At 42.0% G+C, this 18,777-nt stretch overlaps 1 protein-coding gene across 4 annotated transcripts in view; it reads left to right on the top strand.

Moving 5' to 3' along the window:
- Positions 1-2,656: 2,656 nt before the first annotated feature.
- ect2 (epithelial cell transforming 2) overlaps positions 2,657-18,777 on the top strand; it is a 38,534-nt gene continuing 22,413 nt past the window's right edge. For 2 of the 4 annotated variants that reach the window (XM_084472789.1, XM_084472787.1), the window contains exons 1-12: positions 2,657-2,976; positions 3,563-3,729; positions 4,601-4,680; positions 6,088-6,177; positions 8,130-8,312; positions 9,806-9,895; positions 11,771-11,878; positions 13,476-13,549; positions 14,358-14,488; positions 14,894-15,009; positions 15,314-15,376; positions 16,384-16,609. In XM_084472789.1, coding sequence (XP_084328915.1) covers positions 3,597-3,729; positions 4,601-4,680; positions 6,088-6,177; positions 8,130-8,312; positions 9,806-9,895; positions 11,771-11,878; positions 13,476-13,549; positions 14,358-14,488; positions 14,894-15,009; positions 15,314-15,376; positions 16,384-16,609 — 1,294 coding nt within the window. In that variant the 5' untranslated portion in view covers positions 2,657-2,976; positions 3,563-3,596. The remainder of the gene's footprint in view (positions 2,977-3,562; positions 3,730-4,600; positions 4,681-6,087; positions 6,178-8,129; positions 8,313-9,805; positions 9,896-11,770; positions 11,879-13,475; positions 13,550-14,357; positions 14,489-14,893; positions 15,010-15,313; positions 15,377-16,383; positions 16,610-18,777) is intronic. The other 2 variants (XM_084472790.1, XM_084472788.1) reach the window with 1 other exon arrangement.

The raw sequence follows: 18,777 nt of genomic DNA, 5'->3' as shown, positions 1-18,777 counted from the left end.
GCAAACAGTAACAACAGAAGACAACCTTCAATATAAATCATGTGCTGGGCTTATATAGAACTCTATTTATACTCATAGGAAAATAACCTTTCAATACAGATTCCAGTCTACCTTGACTCCAACCCATGTGCTGTCTGACAGTTGCCTTACAGGTATACTATAGTTAGGTTATTGTTTTTCCCCCTGTTCGCAACGGGAAAATATCTTCACCTTTTGCTATCAAATGAGAGAGATTCAGAGATCAATGCCTGCATCCCAGACGACCCCAACTGATAGAAGATTTGGGCATCGGTGCAAATAATATATATATAGATGTATCTGATCATAGGGATCGAATAAGTAGAGGTGAGTATGATTTTAACACAAAAATATAAAAAGCTACACAGTAACTGCATGGTAGAACACTATTACTACTATAAACCAGCAAGATACTCTGACAGCAATATCTTCTCTGTCTGGTTGTGGTCGTTTGTGTGCATGTAAGACTTGTGAGGTAATATCTCTTGTACCACACCACCATCTTATAATCAATACATATTATTGAAAGTTGAAATAACAACAGGACTCTGGAAGGGTTCATAGGGTTCTTGCGCTGGGTCCCCTGTGGAAGGAAGGGTGGGTTCATCATGGATCGATGAGTCCAACACGGCTGCAGGCATCTGCCTCCTCCATAGGCTGCTTGTTAGTCACAAGTTAAGAAACCTTAAGATCTCTCAAGGCTCCCACTGATTGGGACTTCATTCACACATACACACACACACACACACACACACACACACACCCTCTGAAGTCACGCCCTCTGCCCACAGCTCTAGCAGTCTGCTGACCGTTAGGAGCTTCCGTCACTATCCACTCGTCACTCGGGACTGGGAGGTGTTGCTTTTCCAAAGCCAGCAGAAAGCAGTTTCTTGGGCGCGCCTCACATTGGGGTCATAAACTAATCAACATCATGGTTCAACTATATTTTTCATGGCATTCTTTAAGCCCACCGAATATTTTGTTCATGGTCAATACCAAAAATAGTAAAAAAAAAGTTCAGGAAGACAGAATCGTTGGTTCTTCAATACCCCAGACTTCACAATATGCTAATGTTAAAAAAAAGCGGGCTATAAAGAGTGATAAGAGTACTTTACAATACCTTTACATCATTATAATTTAGTAATGGTATAATATCTGACTTTATTTTATGCTATACTTTTGTATGTATGTTGTTTTAAAAATCAAAAAGGTGCTAGAATGTATAAATTCAGAAACACAATTCAAACCAACCTAGGTACCTATCACCTTCTGGCAGGGAGGTGTATTTCTGTATATGAATAAGACACACATATTTGTAGCTCGATGACATTGGTTCTTTTAATGTATAGTTTATGTAAATATATGTTTATTTCATAGGTGATGTTGGTGTGTGTGTGTGTTCATTCATGTTTGTCTAGCTTTAATAATGTGTATATGCGTGAGTAAATATCTGTGTATGAATACCCGCATTGACAAAACCTACAGGAATTTTCATACTACACAGTCAGTAAGCCATCCATCACCCATCAGGTGTTGACATTTCTGCAATGAAAATGATTGATCGCCCTTCTTCTACAAACTCTAAAATCTATTTATTTTCAAGAAGCAACTCACAGCCACTTGCCCTCCTTCTTGGTTTTAGGGGAAGCGTCCAACATGCTAGGAAGGCTCCAGTCTTGTGATATCTATATTAGCCTTCATGGCTGCAGTCTTCATGTTGACAGACCAGCCAGTGTACATTCTCTCAACACAGCCTGGTGTAAAGTCATCTTCTGCATAAGAAATGTTGCCTAAAATCTGAAAAAAATTCAATCCATATTGTTTGAAAATGTATAATATGAAGACAACTTTTTTTTAAGGTAAAAGGTTGATTGTATTAAGGTATCATATTTTCTATTAAGTAATTTCATCTTTATATATGTACTGGTCGTTCACAACATTTTATTTTAGCTGCCCTAGCTCCACTCAAAATAGTGAATCTCAATGTTGCAATTGATCTGACCAATGCAGTGACCTTGTTTAAATAGCCATTTCTAGAAAGGAGCTTCAAAGTCCCCCTTGCTCTGCCCCATCATGCTTTGTGTGTGAAGGGACTCTGAGGCAAAAGGGATCTGGGTGTGTGAGCAGGATGTGTATGAAAGAGAAAGAGATGAAGATAAGGTCTTGGTAAAGCTTTGTTCCACAAGGTCTCTGAAGCCCCCCAAGAGGTAAATAGATAAAGTTGAAGAGAGAGAGAGAAGAGGGAGAGAGAGAATACAGCGGCAAAAAATAAAACAGATGCAGTGTATGTATGTGTGTGTATGGTCGTGCAATATTGTTTGTGTTTGTGCGTATATGTGATGCTGGAAAATCAAAATATTTGCATAGTCGTGGATATTTTAGAGATCATGATTTTACAGTATTATACAGGTAGATAAATATGAATTGTTATCCTAAATGTTATCCTATTTGAATCGTCTCGTGTGGCCTTCAATGATGATTCTGTTTGGCAACTCTAACAGCGTGCATTGTGATTTGAATAAACGGACCAATCCGCGGCTCCCTCTTGCGACGCGAGTCGTTCTTCGCTCACCGACCAATCAGAGTGCGCCGTTCATGTTTGCCTTGCTTTTTGAATTCAGATCGAACTGTAGGCAGACATGCCCTCTGGATTACAATGCATCAGCTGTCAACACACAAAAGTAGCCCTATTTTGAAAACTGCAATATTATATCGCTCACGTTGGACCATGTTTTACGTTTAGATTAAGATCAGCAGATTGTGTTGATTTTGAAAGGGGAACGTGGAAGGTAAAATTGGAGGGACTGAACTCCAGCCTTGTTTGGAACAACGATAGCTGGCTAATTAGCTTAGGGACAGGCTAGCGTTAGCCTGTATTTTGCTAAACTGGTCAATCACCCAGTTTAGCACAGGTACAATCATACTTCGGCTATTGACTATCTGTCGATAACGAAAACGGTGAGTAAATCTTGATTCATAATAACTTAGAGTTCGTGCTATTCGTTTGTGAATAGGAGGTCAGCCCTGCTAGCCACGATGGTGGGGATGCCGTGCTGCTCATATTAAAACACATTTAATGTTAAAGTTGAATACTTCAACATCAGACGTTGAAATGGCTAAATGAACGACTTGGTTCTGGATTCAAACGTACTAACCTCTAAATATCGACATAATCTACAAGTCTGTCTCTACAAATCATCTAACGTTAACGTGAATCCAATGAGTTGACAAATGTTTGTGACGTCAACGAAATACGATTGCAGCTCAATATTAAATCATGTATAATTAGACACATTCACAGTGCGTAAAACAAATCGTCTTGTAAAGTTGGGGTTTGTGAATTCTATAAGTTATAGTTGATGTCATACTCGGGCAGGATCGGTTGTTTTAAGGCATGCCAAGTTTTTTTCTCTTGGCTCCTAGTTTGACAGTTGTCACCTCTTCTATGTTGGAATACGTTGTTTTTTTCCCCATTTCTTCCAGCCCCCACTTGTTCTGTACTCTCAGTGTGTCCCTGTTTTTCACTCCTGTTAACTTTTGATAGTTTGGACAGTTTGGTGCCTCTGTTGCTTCCTGTCATGGCTGACAGCAGCATAGTGACTTTGGGGATGGCAAGGAGCATTCTGGTCGATTCGTCGGTCTATGACTCGAGGATGGCTGAAACCACCAAGGACCATGGGTTTCTGGGTCTTGCAATGGATGACGCTGAAGGTTAGCCCTGCCACGGTCACTCCTGATTTTGTACTTTTGCCCTCCTTCTCCTCTGTCCCAGACAACCTTTTCCCTTGCTGACACTTGTGCTAGTAAAACATCCAGGCCCATTATGTGTATAACTGCCCCCTCGCGCACGCATGTACGCACGCACATGCATGCATGCACACACACATTGTTGCACTTTAGGGAGGGACACATCTCCCTTCCTATTTCCACTCCAAATTCACAAACCTCCCCTGTTTGCATTATCCCCTCTGAATCCATAGTTAGACATCAACAGAGATACTACTACCTATAGAATACAAAAAAGGTGTTGCTCCTCAAATTATCTTTACAGAACATATCACCCTCCCACACCTCCCTGTTAAGCAAAATGGGTTCACTGCTGAGCACTTACCTCAAGTATGTATGTGGTACAACAGCATGCTTTGTCACTTGAGTGAAAGAAGGGTTGCGTAGGTGCTGTTGCTATTTATGCTAATCTAGTTAAAATCACAGCCTGTTTTACAACTCTACCGTTGACGTACAGTTTCAAAGATGCACACCAACCAAGCTCACACAAATGCACTTTACCGCAACTAAAAAACTGAAATAAGTTTCCTGCCTTTTTAAAGTGAGTTTATCCTGGTTACATCATACAACATACAATGTTGTTCTGATTAGCCTTCCTGCCATGGTTTCCTGTTTTAGATGGGACTACGTTTAACAGACTATACCAGTGTAATTTTGTTTTGTTTCCAACCATTTTTAGAAGGTATATTTTTGTAATAAAAGAAAAAAAGGGTTATGGTATGAACTTGGGCTCAAATTGGTTAAGGGTTCATTCGTATGTCTAAGAAAGTTAACTTTTTCTATGTTTCTCTCCCAGACATGCTGCCAAGGTTGGAGACCAGGGTAATCCTTGTGGGAGAGGCCTCCAGAAATGATGCTCTGGTCCAAGCTCTGAAGGTAGGCTACTGGTGTACATACCGCTTCCCAAAGGTAAACAAAACCAATGATGCATCCATCCCATTTTAGGTCATTATTTTATACAACCTTGATTTAGAACATGGACACTTCTGTTTTTTTTTTTTTTTTTTACCTCATTCTTGAGTTGGCTGGGGTGTCTGATTCACTGTGCCTGAAAATCCAATTGAAGAAGTAACACTTTGCTTATTCAAGAATAAGCTACCTGAAACATGGTCACGTGTATAGTCCCTGCTTGTGCCGGGCAAGTTTAGGATGCTCCTAATCCTCTGGTGTTCAAAGCCAGGGGAACACCAGTACATCGACGAGCGATCCCTCCCAAGGGAGCACAGTTTTTGTTACATTTTCAGTACTACCACTGTATATATTTTAAAAATTGAGTTAAATAATATATATAGATTTTTTGGAAGCAAGTAGCACCCAGCATCTTGTAACTTTCTGTCACTTGACACACATTTCAGCACTCAGAAGTTGGAAAGTAGCGTCTTCGTTATCAACCAAAAAAATGGATGCAGAGCTCTTTGAGCTATATATCCCTTCTTTTGGAAATGTCATTCATTGTAGTTGGAATGGGAAAGCGGGTGAAGGCATTACTATCCACATATAGACTTGCACCCCTGCCTGACATCGGAGATAAGGCCTGTTAATACATGCTATAATATTTGGCGCATGCAGAGCCCCTCCACACACCTGAGCATTAAATTGTGCATAAAGTGGTTTCCTTGATTCTGTTTACAGCTGCCAGGCTGCTCTGTTCAACATCCTTGCTATCTCCTCTCCCTGACTTTCACATTTCTACCCCAAGAGGTTATTCTGCTCTCCCGAGCTCACACCTGTGACATCTTTTGCTTTTTCATGCAGGGACTATACATTGATACCATAAGTCATTCCAGTGGTACACGCAAAAAAGAAAATCCCTTAATGTGTAGTCAGACGTCAAGCAACAAAACACTACAATGTTGCTCAGGCTTGTGGATGTTCTCTCACACGCAGTACTACCATGTTGATGTTTATGTGAGCGCACTGACCCATCGCACACAGCTTGATCACATTAGAAGTACGTGAAGTCAAGAAATAAACAAACGCTGCGAAAAGGCATGTTGCCACCAGGCTTTGGTTTGCAGCCCCGGCCTGGCCGTCGGCGCCTCGACTGCAGTCATCATCCAGTTGAATTAATCTGTCAGATTACATTTTTGCCTTCTCTTTCCTTGATTCTTTGCCCCCCACCCCTCTCTCTGTTGGCATCTTAAAATGTCTCGGCTCTCCATCTCTCGTTTTATTGCCCTCCTGGCCAGCCATTTTACCTCTTCCTCTCACCTTCTCCCCATATGATATTTGACATCCAGACTTCTGGTCGGATATATTCCATTATTGTATATTCCTTTACAGGCCGTCAAGGTAATGGAAGTCCTGGTTGTAAAGATAAGAGGAGGCGAGTCTGGTGCCGAGGAGAAATTGATAAAATCTATAGTCAATATGGTATAGTACCTGCCTGCTTGTTTGTCAGTTTGTCTGTCCGACTCACCTGTCTGGCTTTAACACTTGAGGGGAAGCTTTTGGTGGTCGGTGTTGCATGGGTTCTTTTTGCACTCAGAGTATGTGTTGATTCACTCACTTCTCACTTGCACCCCTCCACCATCCAATGACACATGACACGTTCCACACATGGTGAGCTTAAAGGCATTGGTGCTGAATTATGTGATGCATTTTGTTCAGAACAATTTACACCAGTAAAAACTTAATTGATTACATGACCATCTGTTGCAACCACTAGATCCTACCATCCTAGTGTAGTTTCATTTTGAAACTTGCTTGTTTTTTCATTGGACAAAAGCATAGGACCAATTGACTAAAATGACAATCAATCAAAAACCTTTTAGGGATCTTGGACGTCTTATGTGATCGCTTTATCTGAAAGGTAGTGCTGTTTGCAACATGGGTTCCATTCAATGCTAAATTTGATTATGTTGTGAACTAAATCTATTTTATTTTGCAGCCATTAGGGGTAGGTAACATATTGGGACAGGGCTCTTATCTCATGTAAATCCAATGTTTTGGAGCTGTTGCACATGGTCTATTACTCAACACTGCAGAATGAGACTCAAAAGGATAGCTCAATCTTTATCTATTTTCTTTCAGTTTTCAGTTTTTCAATCTTCATTGTCAAATGTTGTTGTGGTAAAACATTTTTTTGCAATTGTTTGAGTTTTCAACCAAACAAAAATATGACAATGAAATTACACAAAGACAACAAATCCTAGTCAATATAAAATTAATTAAATACACTATTTTAGATTTTTCAAGTAGAAAACCACAAGAAAAGCATTGAAACCTCTTTGAATTGGTCTTCCAAATATTGAGTTCAATGACTTTTAGGACAGAACTTGAAGCCAGAAATAATTTGATATGTGGATTACTGTTTACCGATACCTATCTTTGGATAATCTACGAGAAAGAATGCCAAACTAATATATACAGAAGTTTGTGTGAGAGAGACACAACCAATGTTTCTTTCCTATTGCCTTTTGTCCTCTGTCACCTAGCGGAACTAATTTACCTGAGGTAATTTGTTTTATGAGCAGGTTTACAGGTAGCTCACATAATTTCACCCCAGCTATTGTGGCCCAGCTTGAGCCTGGCGCAGCCTTGCAGTTACTTTATGATTTAATTGTGCTCATTGATTCAAATAGCCCTGTTGCTCTGATTCGTCTCACTGTTGTGTTTTGTCTCCAGTCTACCCCCTCTCTATCAATCAAATGGCCCGTGTTGTTCAGTTTCTACCGCCTAGAGCAATTTTCATGCACTCTGTGTGGTGACGTGGGTATATTTGAGGAACCCAAAGGGAGAACTTAAGTCTGTCTGTTTGGGCTTATGCACATGTGTGTCAGTTGGTGTGGGTCCTCATCTGACTGGTTTACTTACTACTTCAGAGGGATAAGCCCCTGAAGGAAGTTCAACATGTTGCGTGGAATTGATGCTCTTTGATGAACTTGCGAGTTGAGTTTGCGGAAGACCCCATGGGTATATCAGGTTTCTTTTGGGTTTCAGGTTTTGGGTTTTATCATGATGTTCAATGTAAGGAATTACTTGTACATACATACATTCAGAAAAGCCACCTAATATTTGCATTTCTTAAGCTATATACTACCAAAATCATCAAGCTATTATTATAATTATAATATATTACAAAATTATAATCCATTAATTTCCAATCGATTAATCAACTAATATTTCCTCAGTGCTGGTTACTCACAAAAACCATTCCAAGCTGTAATGTTGGCTAACAAACCGTGAATCTTCTAAATCCACCTGAGGGTTTCACTGAGCCCTTGTTAACACGTGAACCGCTCGCCAGCTTGTGTTTATGAGCATTGTTATGGACTACTAATCCTGCTGCCCCATAACCTTCAGACTTGTTCCTTTTCTGGCAGGACATTAACAAACCGTGCATAATGACGGACAGCGTCCGGGAGTTTGCGGACGGGGAGAACGCAAAGTTTGAGTCTGTGTACGTTCTCGCCAGTTTTGACTCCCCCGACTACAGCTACCTCTATAAGCACGATAACCGCATCGTCGGGCCCCCCGTGATCCTGCACTGCGCCGCAAAGGAGGAGGTTGGTAAACACTTGTAAAACATCTATTTCACCTGTTCCCTGAACCACTTTTTCTTTTTTATATGTTCCAAACAAACATTTAGCTCCAGTCCTTGCTTTTGATTTCCATTTGATATTATATAAATATTGCAGTGTCGCTTGATTGTGATTAGGAGGATGTGTTCTCTGAAAGCAATGTTTTTCTATTCCTTCGACGCATATGCAGAAATATTCAGAGCACAGTAAATTCAGAGTCTGTGGGTGTGTGTGCGTGTGCGTGCGTGCGTGTGTGTTTGTGTGTGTGCAGTTTCTGTCTTGAGAAGCAAGGTCAAATCTGTCCAAAAGACAGATCTAATGGCCCTTTTATACACACTACACAAATTGCAAAGACGGGGTCCGGCTGAGAAACGAGCGGGGAAAAGAATGAACGCCAACTGCCTATAGCGCTGTTGACAAACACTGTTCTGCCCCATCCATCTCACTTGCTCTCCGTCCATCCGTCTGACCGACCGTTCTCAGATGGGACCTTAATGTCCTTTGGTGAGCAATAGGCCACTCTGTCTCGCCCTGCCGTCGACACCATAACCAGAGCTCGTTGGCACGTCCTCGTCAGTAAAATACAAGCCACGCACGTCGCTACACATGGTGACACTACAGTCACATAGAAAATATGTATTGTGCTTGATGATGTTTTGGCCCAAAAAAGTGCTGAAATTGTTTTCTGTAAAAAAAAAAAGTGGTTTTTTAATTGGGTTTGGGTTGAATGTTGCAGAACTGTGTTTTGTTGGGGAAACCAGACTTGAGCTTGAATATTTTATCACCTGTTCATGTAATGTCTGACACCATATTTGTCATCCTTAGAGAAAGGCATGTTTCAAATATTTTACATTCTTGGAACATTTTACTCATGAGTTTGGTGTTTCAAGAATTACATTGTCTGACTTTTTTGACTTTGCCTGAAAAGAGATGTTCTTTTGCAATACAGACTTGATGCAGTCTCTTGTTACATCCCATTTATTATCTTAAGAACTTGCTTCTAGCTGGTTCTTGCTACATTTCTTGCTTTTACTATTTTTTTTACTATTTACTATTTTTAGCTCGCCCTAGCTATCAAATGTATAGATGGTTGGTTTAAATTTGACCAGATACGATATATTACTTTATGCATCCACAAACAGGCGCGCACACACACAGTCACTCAGTCTAGGCTGCAATCATGATCAGAGATTACTTTTAATATTTTTTGATGTTTGATTTAAGGTTCATGCTTTGTTCGTTTTTTCCTAAAACAACAAAAACCTATTGTTGCTACAAAGTGAGAATTCAGTTTCAAATGTCGTAAATCTCCATTGCCACGGTGCATATTGTTTTTGCAGAAAAACAAGGCCCATCTGTTTGTTGAGTTAGTTAGTGGTCTTGAAGATGGATGTTAACAAAACAAAATTCCTACATTTCATGCATGTAAGTGTATGTTAGCTGTCGGGGGTTGACTCTGGTCTCTGTGTGACTTCCAGCCGATCCCGTTCTCCTGCCGCCCGCTCTACAGCACCACCATGCTCAATCTGTCCCTGTGCTTCACCGGCTTCCGGGACAAAGAGGAGGTGGTGAGTTCAACCACCCCTGGTCACGTCCAAATCACTACAATGCAATGCTTTGGCTCGAACACGTGTGTCTTTGTTGACAGCATGCTCCGGCTTTTTGGACTGAGGTGTTATGCCCATTTGATCATTTATGGAGATCATAAATCAACATCATTAAGCATCATAAAGATTTATAGCTATCAGCTCGTTGCTTAAACTTTGTTCTAAATGGCCAAATTGTTCACAATTACTGATCCCTGATCAAGTGAATCATAGCATCTGAAAAAATGGAAAAAACTAGTATTAAGGCTAGTTTTGTGCTGCATGTATTTAAATCCAGGTATATTCCCAAGTTGGAAGAAGGAGTTAATTTTTTCTTTGGTAGGGCTGGGCGATTTGGCCTAAAAATAAAATCTCTGTTATCGAAAATTTAACTTTATGAGGTTTTCTAACGTTAAGATGACTTCCCCTAGCCTCCCTATGGTCCCCCAGTAGCTAAAAATTGCATTAGGTGTAAACCGAGAAGTAGCTATCTTAATCCGTCTTTGAAAAAAGGATCACTGAAACGCTTCGATTTGGCTTCCGGTCCGTTATGACGTCATACCAGACCAGGTTAACTCCCCTTTCTCTGCTTGGCCCGCCCAGGGAATTTGGCCCACCAATGAGACAATGAGCTAGGACCGTGCAAGCGCCACATGTGTGTGTGAATACACACACTGTAACGCAAGTGTTCTTTGTTATTTGGATAACCGTTCTGCTGTTGGTGTTATGGCGCATAACACGTAACACAATAACGGAAGCTTGCATAAATCTTCCATTTGGTGAAAAGACTAGACTGTGTTGGGTTGGTTGAGAAGGCATTGGGAACTGCGACATGGAGGAGAAAAGGACTGTTGCTCAGGATTGTCCGTCGGGCAGCCCCGGGGGTGGCCAGTGTTCAGCGGGCAGCGGGCAGCCCCGGGGGCGGCCAGCGGGGCTCCGACGGACAACTGCCGCGGCAGCGGGGCCGGGCGGGCAGCGTTCAGCGTAGCTCCGACGGACAATCCTGGGCAACAATCCTTTTCTCCACCATCTCGAGGTTCCCAATTCCTTCTCAACCAACCTGACGCAGACAACCCCGGGCAACAATCCCCTTCTCCTCCATTTCGCGGTTCAGTCTGTACTTAATATTGACGTGGAAGTGGAAGAACCAGAGGCGTCTGAGAACCCGACGCAGTCGTTTGAGATTCATAATATCATCCGGAGGCACAAACAGCTTTTGACCATGATAATATATATTATATTATATAGATATCTAAATTTAATATGATATTATTTAGATATAGAGCTCCAGGACTCCCGCCGGAGCACTCGGAGTGTTCAGTGTTCCACTGTAAACACTAGCGCATGGTACCGTGGCCGCAAGCTGGTCAGGGCCACACCCCCACCATCCACCTTGACCCGCCTCTAAAAAGGGGCGTTTGTAGAGTGCTCATTGTGGGACTGGCTCGTAGTGGCTGTAACTCTGCACCAAGGCTGAATTTCTTGAACGTCTTCAAGTACTGTATTAGGGGCCAACTAATACCTATATTAAAGCATCCATAAAATAGCATGCCATGGGACCTTTAAGTTTGGATTTTATTAATATAATTGTTAAGAACAATGATTAACAAAAGCAAAATAAATAATACACATCTCCTGTGCCTCAGTTTAAAAATATATATATTTTTTCTTTTTAATAATCAATCTTCATTTAAAAAAATATTTCTAAACCATTAATTCGAATTACGATAAAAAATCGATTAATCGCCCAGCTCTAGGTCAAGGCACAAATGATAGTACTTCTGGGTTGACTAGATTTTGGCTCCCGTTAAGATGTATCCCCTCCCCACTCCCCTTCATCTCTCGGCCTCCCTGCAGAAGACCTTGGTCAACCTGGTCCATCACATGGGTGGGACCATCCGCAAAGACTTCAGCACCAAGGTCACTCACCTCATCGCCTACTCGACGCACGGGGAGAAATACAAGGTTGGTACGGTCACGTCATATGCGGATGGGACTATGACTCTCTGTAGAGAAGATGCTTAGTTGTTTCTTAGTTGTTATTTCAAGCACTATAGCTTGCATGTTCTAAAGCTTGCATGTAATTGCAAGTGAGACTACATGTTGGCTAGCCCTACCTTGATTTATTTATGTTGAATTATCCAAATTATTTTTCAATTGGCGATCTAATGTGAATCCAAGATCTGTTTTGGTAATGATATTCAATACTGTTTCATCTTGACACTATTTTTGCAGTCTGCATTCTGACGACATGCGGTCTCATTTATCCCAATATGCATTTTGAATAGGAACCCTTGGATCTCAAAGGCTTTGTATACTTTGACATTTTGGTGGCTCAACACGTCTGTTTTTTCCCCAGTCTATCCTTCCATAGGAATGAATATATCATTTTTTATGCTTTTTCTTTTTGCAAGATTTTTTTTCTTTGTTTCCTGTTGTCTCTCTGTAGCTTCTCTCCACACCAACCCTGTCTGCCTTTTTTGTTTTTCTCCCCTTTTTTTTTGCGTTTTTTGCGCAGAAAAAACTAAAACAAACAACAAACCGATCCCTCCGAAAAATAGTTGGTTCCGTGTGTCACACGCTCAGCTATTTTCCGTTTAAAGCTTGACACTTAGTTCTTAAAAAAAGAACAGAAAATGTGTCTGGGGATCAGGAACAGGTTAAGAATTTGTTTTGAAATGATGCAGATATTTTATTAATTTTTTTTGCAGCACACCTTAAGAGAAAACCAGTTTGTATCCATCTTATTTTTGTGATTGTGACTCGCCGTGCGACCGGGGAGACTGACTGGGGAGGTATCATTTCACTGAAAGGACTCGCTGTGAAGTGATTTGAACATCTTTTTAGTTAGACAATAGCACATTGTTACACTTGTGTGCTGTGCTGTTTTTCCGTCTGTTGACACTTCTCGCACTCTCTCACTCAGACCGTTTTGTTTATCTGGTCTGTTGATAATTCTCTCTTCTCTTTCGCTCTATCTGTGCAAAATCTATGGCATTTCAGAGTAGCACTACTGGGATGCGCGAGCACATGGAAAGGTGCTATTCTGGAGCCTGGGTCTCTAGAAAAGGCAAAAACACAGTGGACCAATTAATGTCCAACAGTACAGTAGGCCTGTGTTGAGCTGCTATTTCATACCACGTATGAAAGTTTGGGTGTTGGGCTTGGAGCAGCCATGCTGTTCAACAAAATAGAAGGCGCATTTGTTATCTGCCCCTTAATAAGTGCAGTCTGTTCATGAAAAAAAATGACCAACGTGTAATTAGTTGAAGGGAGAGCTTTTACCATTGTGACTGTTAGGCTCATTTGTAAAGCCAATGCCACTCATTATACTTTTTTTTTTTTTTTTCAATGAATGAGTGTTGACTTCAGTAAATGTTTTGTCTAGAATTGGGCTTATTCTACGTTGATGTAGGGTATGTGCTTGTTCGGATGCATTACTTATCTTATTATTTGATTTCTGCCATAACGTTGTGCAGGGAATGTAGTTGACGTAATAATCGATAAATGTTTCATTAACATATTGTGCGCTGTCTTATTCCCCTGAACGTGCTTCTTTCAGTTGGCAGTATGCATGGGGACCCCCATCCTAACCCCATCCTGGATACGCAAGGCCTGGGACAGGAGAGACTATGTGTAAGTTCACAGTTCTGTCTGTGTCTGAGTGCGTGTCATTGTTTCAGTATAAATACATTAAGCACAAACCTGGTAATACTCGACTGGGATTTGGTTGTGGTTCGTCTTGTCCTCCGTTTCGTGTATGGAGGATTGAGTACAATAATATATATATATATATATATCGCCAACTGAGTGAATGGAAAGCCATGACCATTCAATGATGAATGGGTTTGCACTTGGTGGTTCTGGTCAGTGCCAGATGCAAGTTCATACTACAGACCGTGTGGCCATAGCGCTTTCCGAATAATGGTCTTGGTAATCTCTTCAGCCTACGTTTTTCGGTTTGTATTAAAGCAACTCAACCTTTTTTTAATGAATTGCAAACACTAATGCATACATAAAGGAACTTTACTTTACACAATAGTTGCAATGTTCTTAAGGGTAAGACCATGACTTTGTTGACTAAGCGGGGGTGATTCTACTCTACTTCATTTCAATACAGTCCACTCCTTCTGTAAGGCATCACAATACATCATCATATTATACAGCGGCCCTTTTTTAGAAGGAATGCCAAAGCTGTATTCAGCTGTTTGGTGTGTGTGTGTGTGTGTGTGTGTGTGTGTGTGTGTGTGTGTGTGTGTGTGTGTGTGTGTGTGTGTGTGTGTGTGTGTGTGTGTGTGTGTGTGTGTGTGTGTGTGTGTGTGTGTAAAAAATCAATCCAGTAAGTAAAATCGACTTGCCCGTTTAAATATATATTTTGCCTACTTGATTTGCTAACCCTAGTTTCTAAAAGTGAGTTAATATGTGTGGCCAATTGCTTTCCAAGGTCTTTGCACGCCGATGATGAGAAGTTCCGTACAGATTTCAAAGTTCCCCCGTTCCAGGACTGTGTCCTCAGCTTCCTGGGCTTCTCTGAGGAGGAGAAGGCCAACATGGAGGAGAGAACCCTCAAACATGGTCCGTAACACACGCCCACACAGCACACGCCGTAAAGCTGCTGTGCTTTTGTTGTGTATATACTGTTTGCTCCACATTGGGTTTTCTTTCCATGAGTGTTGTATATCTGATAAGAACCTGATGCTGGTGCAAAATGTTGCTAGGCACAACCAAATGTATAAATCATATTTTAAGCACTAACGTTTTCTTACTCCACACCTACTCAAACCAACATAATGTGTTTTTTATTTTTGCGTTGGATCACTTGACTTTGCTCCAATACATCCTGTGCATCATTGCATCTCTGTGTGTGTGTGTGTGTGTGTGTGTGTGTGTGTGTGTGTGTGTGTGTGTGTGTGTGTGTGTGTGTGTGTGTGTGTGTGTGTGTGTGTGTGTGTGTGTGTGTGTGTGTGTGTCCTGTTGCAGGGGGCACCACCCTGGAGCTGGGGGACGAGCGGTGCACACACATGGTGGTGGAGGAGAACTCTGTGATGGAGCTGCCCTTCACACCCGCTAAGGAACTCTATGTTGTCAAGCAGGAGGTAGGCCCGGCCCCCCATTTAATACCTGGTTTGCTATATGTGCGTCATAAGTTGCCCATCTGTCAGGTCTAACCCTAAAATCCCGGGCTTGTGAATTATCGAAGGTGCTCCCAGTAAAATATTTCTCATTCGTATTCAGCATTTGAAAAAAACAAAACCTTCTTTCTCAGACTTGGAAAAATGCCTTGGTAGACGACTTGGATGCCTTTCTAAGCATTCCTGTCCTATTTTCATGAGGCATCATGGGACTATATTGACAATGGAGGATAAAACTTCTAATTTCCCCCATCTTTCTGTTTTGTAGTGGTTCTGGGGAAGCATTCAAATGGATGCGCGAGCAGGAGAGTCCATGTACTTCTATGAGAAGGTGAGTACTACTTAGGATGCAGATGTAGGGCATAACCAACCCTTCAAACGGGTTCACACACACACACACACACACACACACACACACACACACACACACACACACACACACACACACACACACACACACACACACACACACACACACACACACACACAGAGAGAAGCAATTGCTGCTTCCCAGAGATGTCTCAGAAATTGACAAGATGTGTCTAGATTGTCAGTTGAATGCATTTTCTTATTTATCATTTCTTTATGATTGAAATGTGTGTGTGTGTGGGTTCATACGGAACAGTGCCTCATGTTGATCAGTGTCAATCCCGACGATTGGATAAGGAGCCCTAATAATAGAGGCCATGCGTCTATTGTGGGAGCTCTGTGCAGCTCTGTGCTCCAATGGCAATTGGCACTAAGGCTTTTTAATAGACAACCAAGACAAGCTTTTAAAAAATAGAAACAAAAGGTGCAATGTCTTTCAGTAGCCTTATGGGCACCTGAATAATGAAAAAAAAATGGATTTTTGGACCATTAAAACTAATTAAAGCACTTGAGGGGGCCCGTTCAAGGGACTCACAGGTTTTCTTAGCTTTATGGAGGATGGAACCGGCTGTTAACGTCTCTGTCCTCCACTTGTTAGAATAGTGTGGGTGCTGAGGAATAGGCATGTGTGTGTGTGTGTGTGCAGGGCAGTGTGGATGACGCATACCATGTGTCTACATCTCTGATATGCTAAAATGTTCTCAAACCGGTAAAGATGGTTTCTCAGTGCTAATTTGCAACGTGCAAGAGTGGACCTGCATTGAAAATCAACAAAAACAAAAATGCACAAATTCACAAAAATTACAACACAAAATGGCTGTGCTCTTATCACAAGACAGACAGAAGAAGCCACAAAAATGGTAATCCTGGAGAGAGCACACTTTGCAACCACGGTGATATGTTTCCTCATTTGGTTTTCTCATTTTTTTCTTTTTTACTTTTAACAATTCATTTTCTGCACTCCCCTAGAACGAGAGCTCGGCCATGAAGAAGGCAGAGTCCCTCCTCTCCCTCAACACGCCCAACAGCAACCGCAAGCGGCGGCGGCTGCGGGACACACTGGCCCAGCTCACTAAGACGACGGAGATCTCGCCCTTCCCGCCGCCCCGCAAGAGGCCCTCGGCCGAGCACTCCATGTCCATGGGCTCCCTGCTGGACATCTCCAACACCCCCGACACCTGCAAAGCTCTCGCAGGTACGATCCCTCCCCTTCCTTACCCAGCCCTGGAGCTGTAGTGTAGGAGGAGGGTAACCTTAATGGGATCAAAAGTCATGGTCCCGTGGTGATGCGGGGGGGACCTGGTGTTTATGGCATCGCCACGGTATTGTTGTGAGCGCGTATAACGAAACGGAAGATGACGCGGTCTAGTTGCGACCCTGAAGCGTCCAGCACACATTTTGCATGTCTCTCTTTACGGTTTCCGTGAAGTGTGCGGTTTGATAGGCCGACGACGCAAATCCTGGCTTGAGATCTGGATGACATGGATGAGTTTTAGATTTTCTGGGACGAAGAAGATCTAAAACCGCAATTGGAGAGAAGTCTTTATCCGACCACCCTTCATAGTCCAGTATGGACTGTATCCCTTCAGAGCCCCGCCAGGTGGAACAAGTCCCATCTGCTCACAGCCGGCCGAGAGAGAGATTCTCTATTGGTGTTCCCTTACGGTGCTGAGAGCAGAGCACCTACCTGAGTAGACGCCGGTCATTCAGTCAGACAGCATCGGATGGCACAACACAGCGCCATGTGAGAGAACCAACCGAAAATCCTATGATTCGCTTTTGGAATTACACGATTTATGTTGCCGCGTTATCACTGTGCCATGTTTCCCAGAGGCTAGTATATAAGCGGCAGGCATTGGGCTGAGAAGCGAGGCAGGAGCAGGGGAAGAGTGAGGCCGAGCACGGTTAGCAGTCAGACAGGGAACAGGCATGGGTGCATGTCTAGTACCAGGGAACTATCGCTCCACTACAGCTAAAGCCACAGGCAGGAGCGAACCAGAGCACCCAACAGCTCAGTGCGTTCCTGGATCAACACCAAGAGACTGTTGTGGATGGTAAAATTGTGTAAGTGGCAGGTTGGCACCCAATTAATGTGCATGGGTAGTATACAGCAAATCAATGTTTATATTATTTCAAGTTTTACTTCAAATAACCTAGTGCTGTGCGTGAATACTCAGATTTTTGTTTTTTTGGCTGGTATTCTCAAACGATTCTAAACAATCTTTGTTATGCATATTTCAGAAACTTATTTAGAAGGTCAGGTTACCTTTCGTAAGATTATTCCATGGATAAAATGAAAAATACATTAAGTAGACTTAAATAGACCCTAGACTTAAAAATGTTTCACGTCAGTCCTTCATTTGTAGGACCCAGCCAAACATGTGACGACAGAATTATCCTGTGTAACTAGGCAATAGGATGACACAAAGCTCTGCCTACTTATAATAACAGGTTGGTGATTTAACAACCATGCAATTATGGAATCGTGTAATGATGTCTTAAGTTTTACTGTCCTGTGAGTAAATGTTGCATGTCAAATAAATATTTGACCTGTAATTCCAAGTGTACCCTTATCAAAATACTGTTTGAATCAATTTGCTGTTAACTTTCTCACATGAATCTACTGGGGATGCCAACTTGCAAGTTCTTCTTTAAAGGTGTCATTGCACCGTTTTTTCATCAATTTTGCGTTGGTCAATAGTAGCAATGTAGCAAGTAATTTTGGTGAAAAAAAAAAAATGCTCTGGTGCTCCTGTTTCACACTGTTCTAGTGTGGTGGAGGAGGTGGGCGGGGATGAACGACCTGATTTTGGCTCTTATTCATGACTTGTGACTCATGACTCGCCTCTGATAACGGCAGAGAGAGAGAGAGAGACTTTTCTGATTTGATCGTTTATGCGTCTATTTTCTTTCATTTGCTAATGCAGGCAATCGAGGTAGAAGAACATTTTCTAGGAACAAGTACTTCTAGAAACAAGTACTTACGGTTTCTCGGGGAATGAGACCTTTAAAAAAAAAAAAAAAGCAGTTTAGGGCCCAGAGCAGTTTAGGGCCCAGAGCAGTTTAGGGCCCAGAGCAGTTTAGGGCCCAGAGCAGTTTAGGGCCCAAAGCAGTTTAGGGCCCAAACCAGTGTAGGGCCCAAATCAGTGTTGGCTATCACTGACTGACTGAGTGGATGTCCTGTGTATCCAAAATGTCCAGAATATCTTTATTTCATTCTATTTTCATTTAATTAAAACCCTGCTTGCTCTGTTCTCACAATCCAATTCTGGTAATGGATTGACCTAATGCTCCAAATGAGGAAAGCCCCCCTGTGCAGGGCCAGGCTCAATTCATTCTCCAGAATGCAGAATTCACCTTTCT

This window comes from Micromesistius poutassou (genome assembly GCF_964030765.1).
Source record: "Micromesistius poutassou genome assembly, chromosome: 9".
Taxonomy (NCBI): Eukaryota; Metazoa; Chordata; class Actinopteri; order Gadiformes; family Gadidae; genus Micromesistius; species Micromesistius poutassou.
This window is presented reverse-complemented; position numbering and strand designations above follow the sequence as displayed.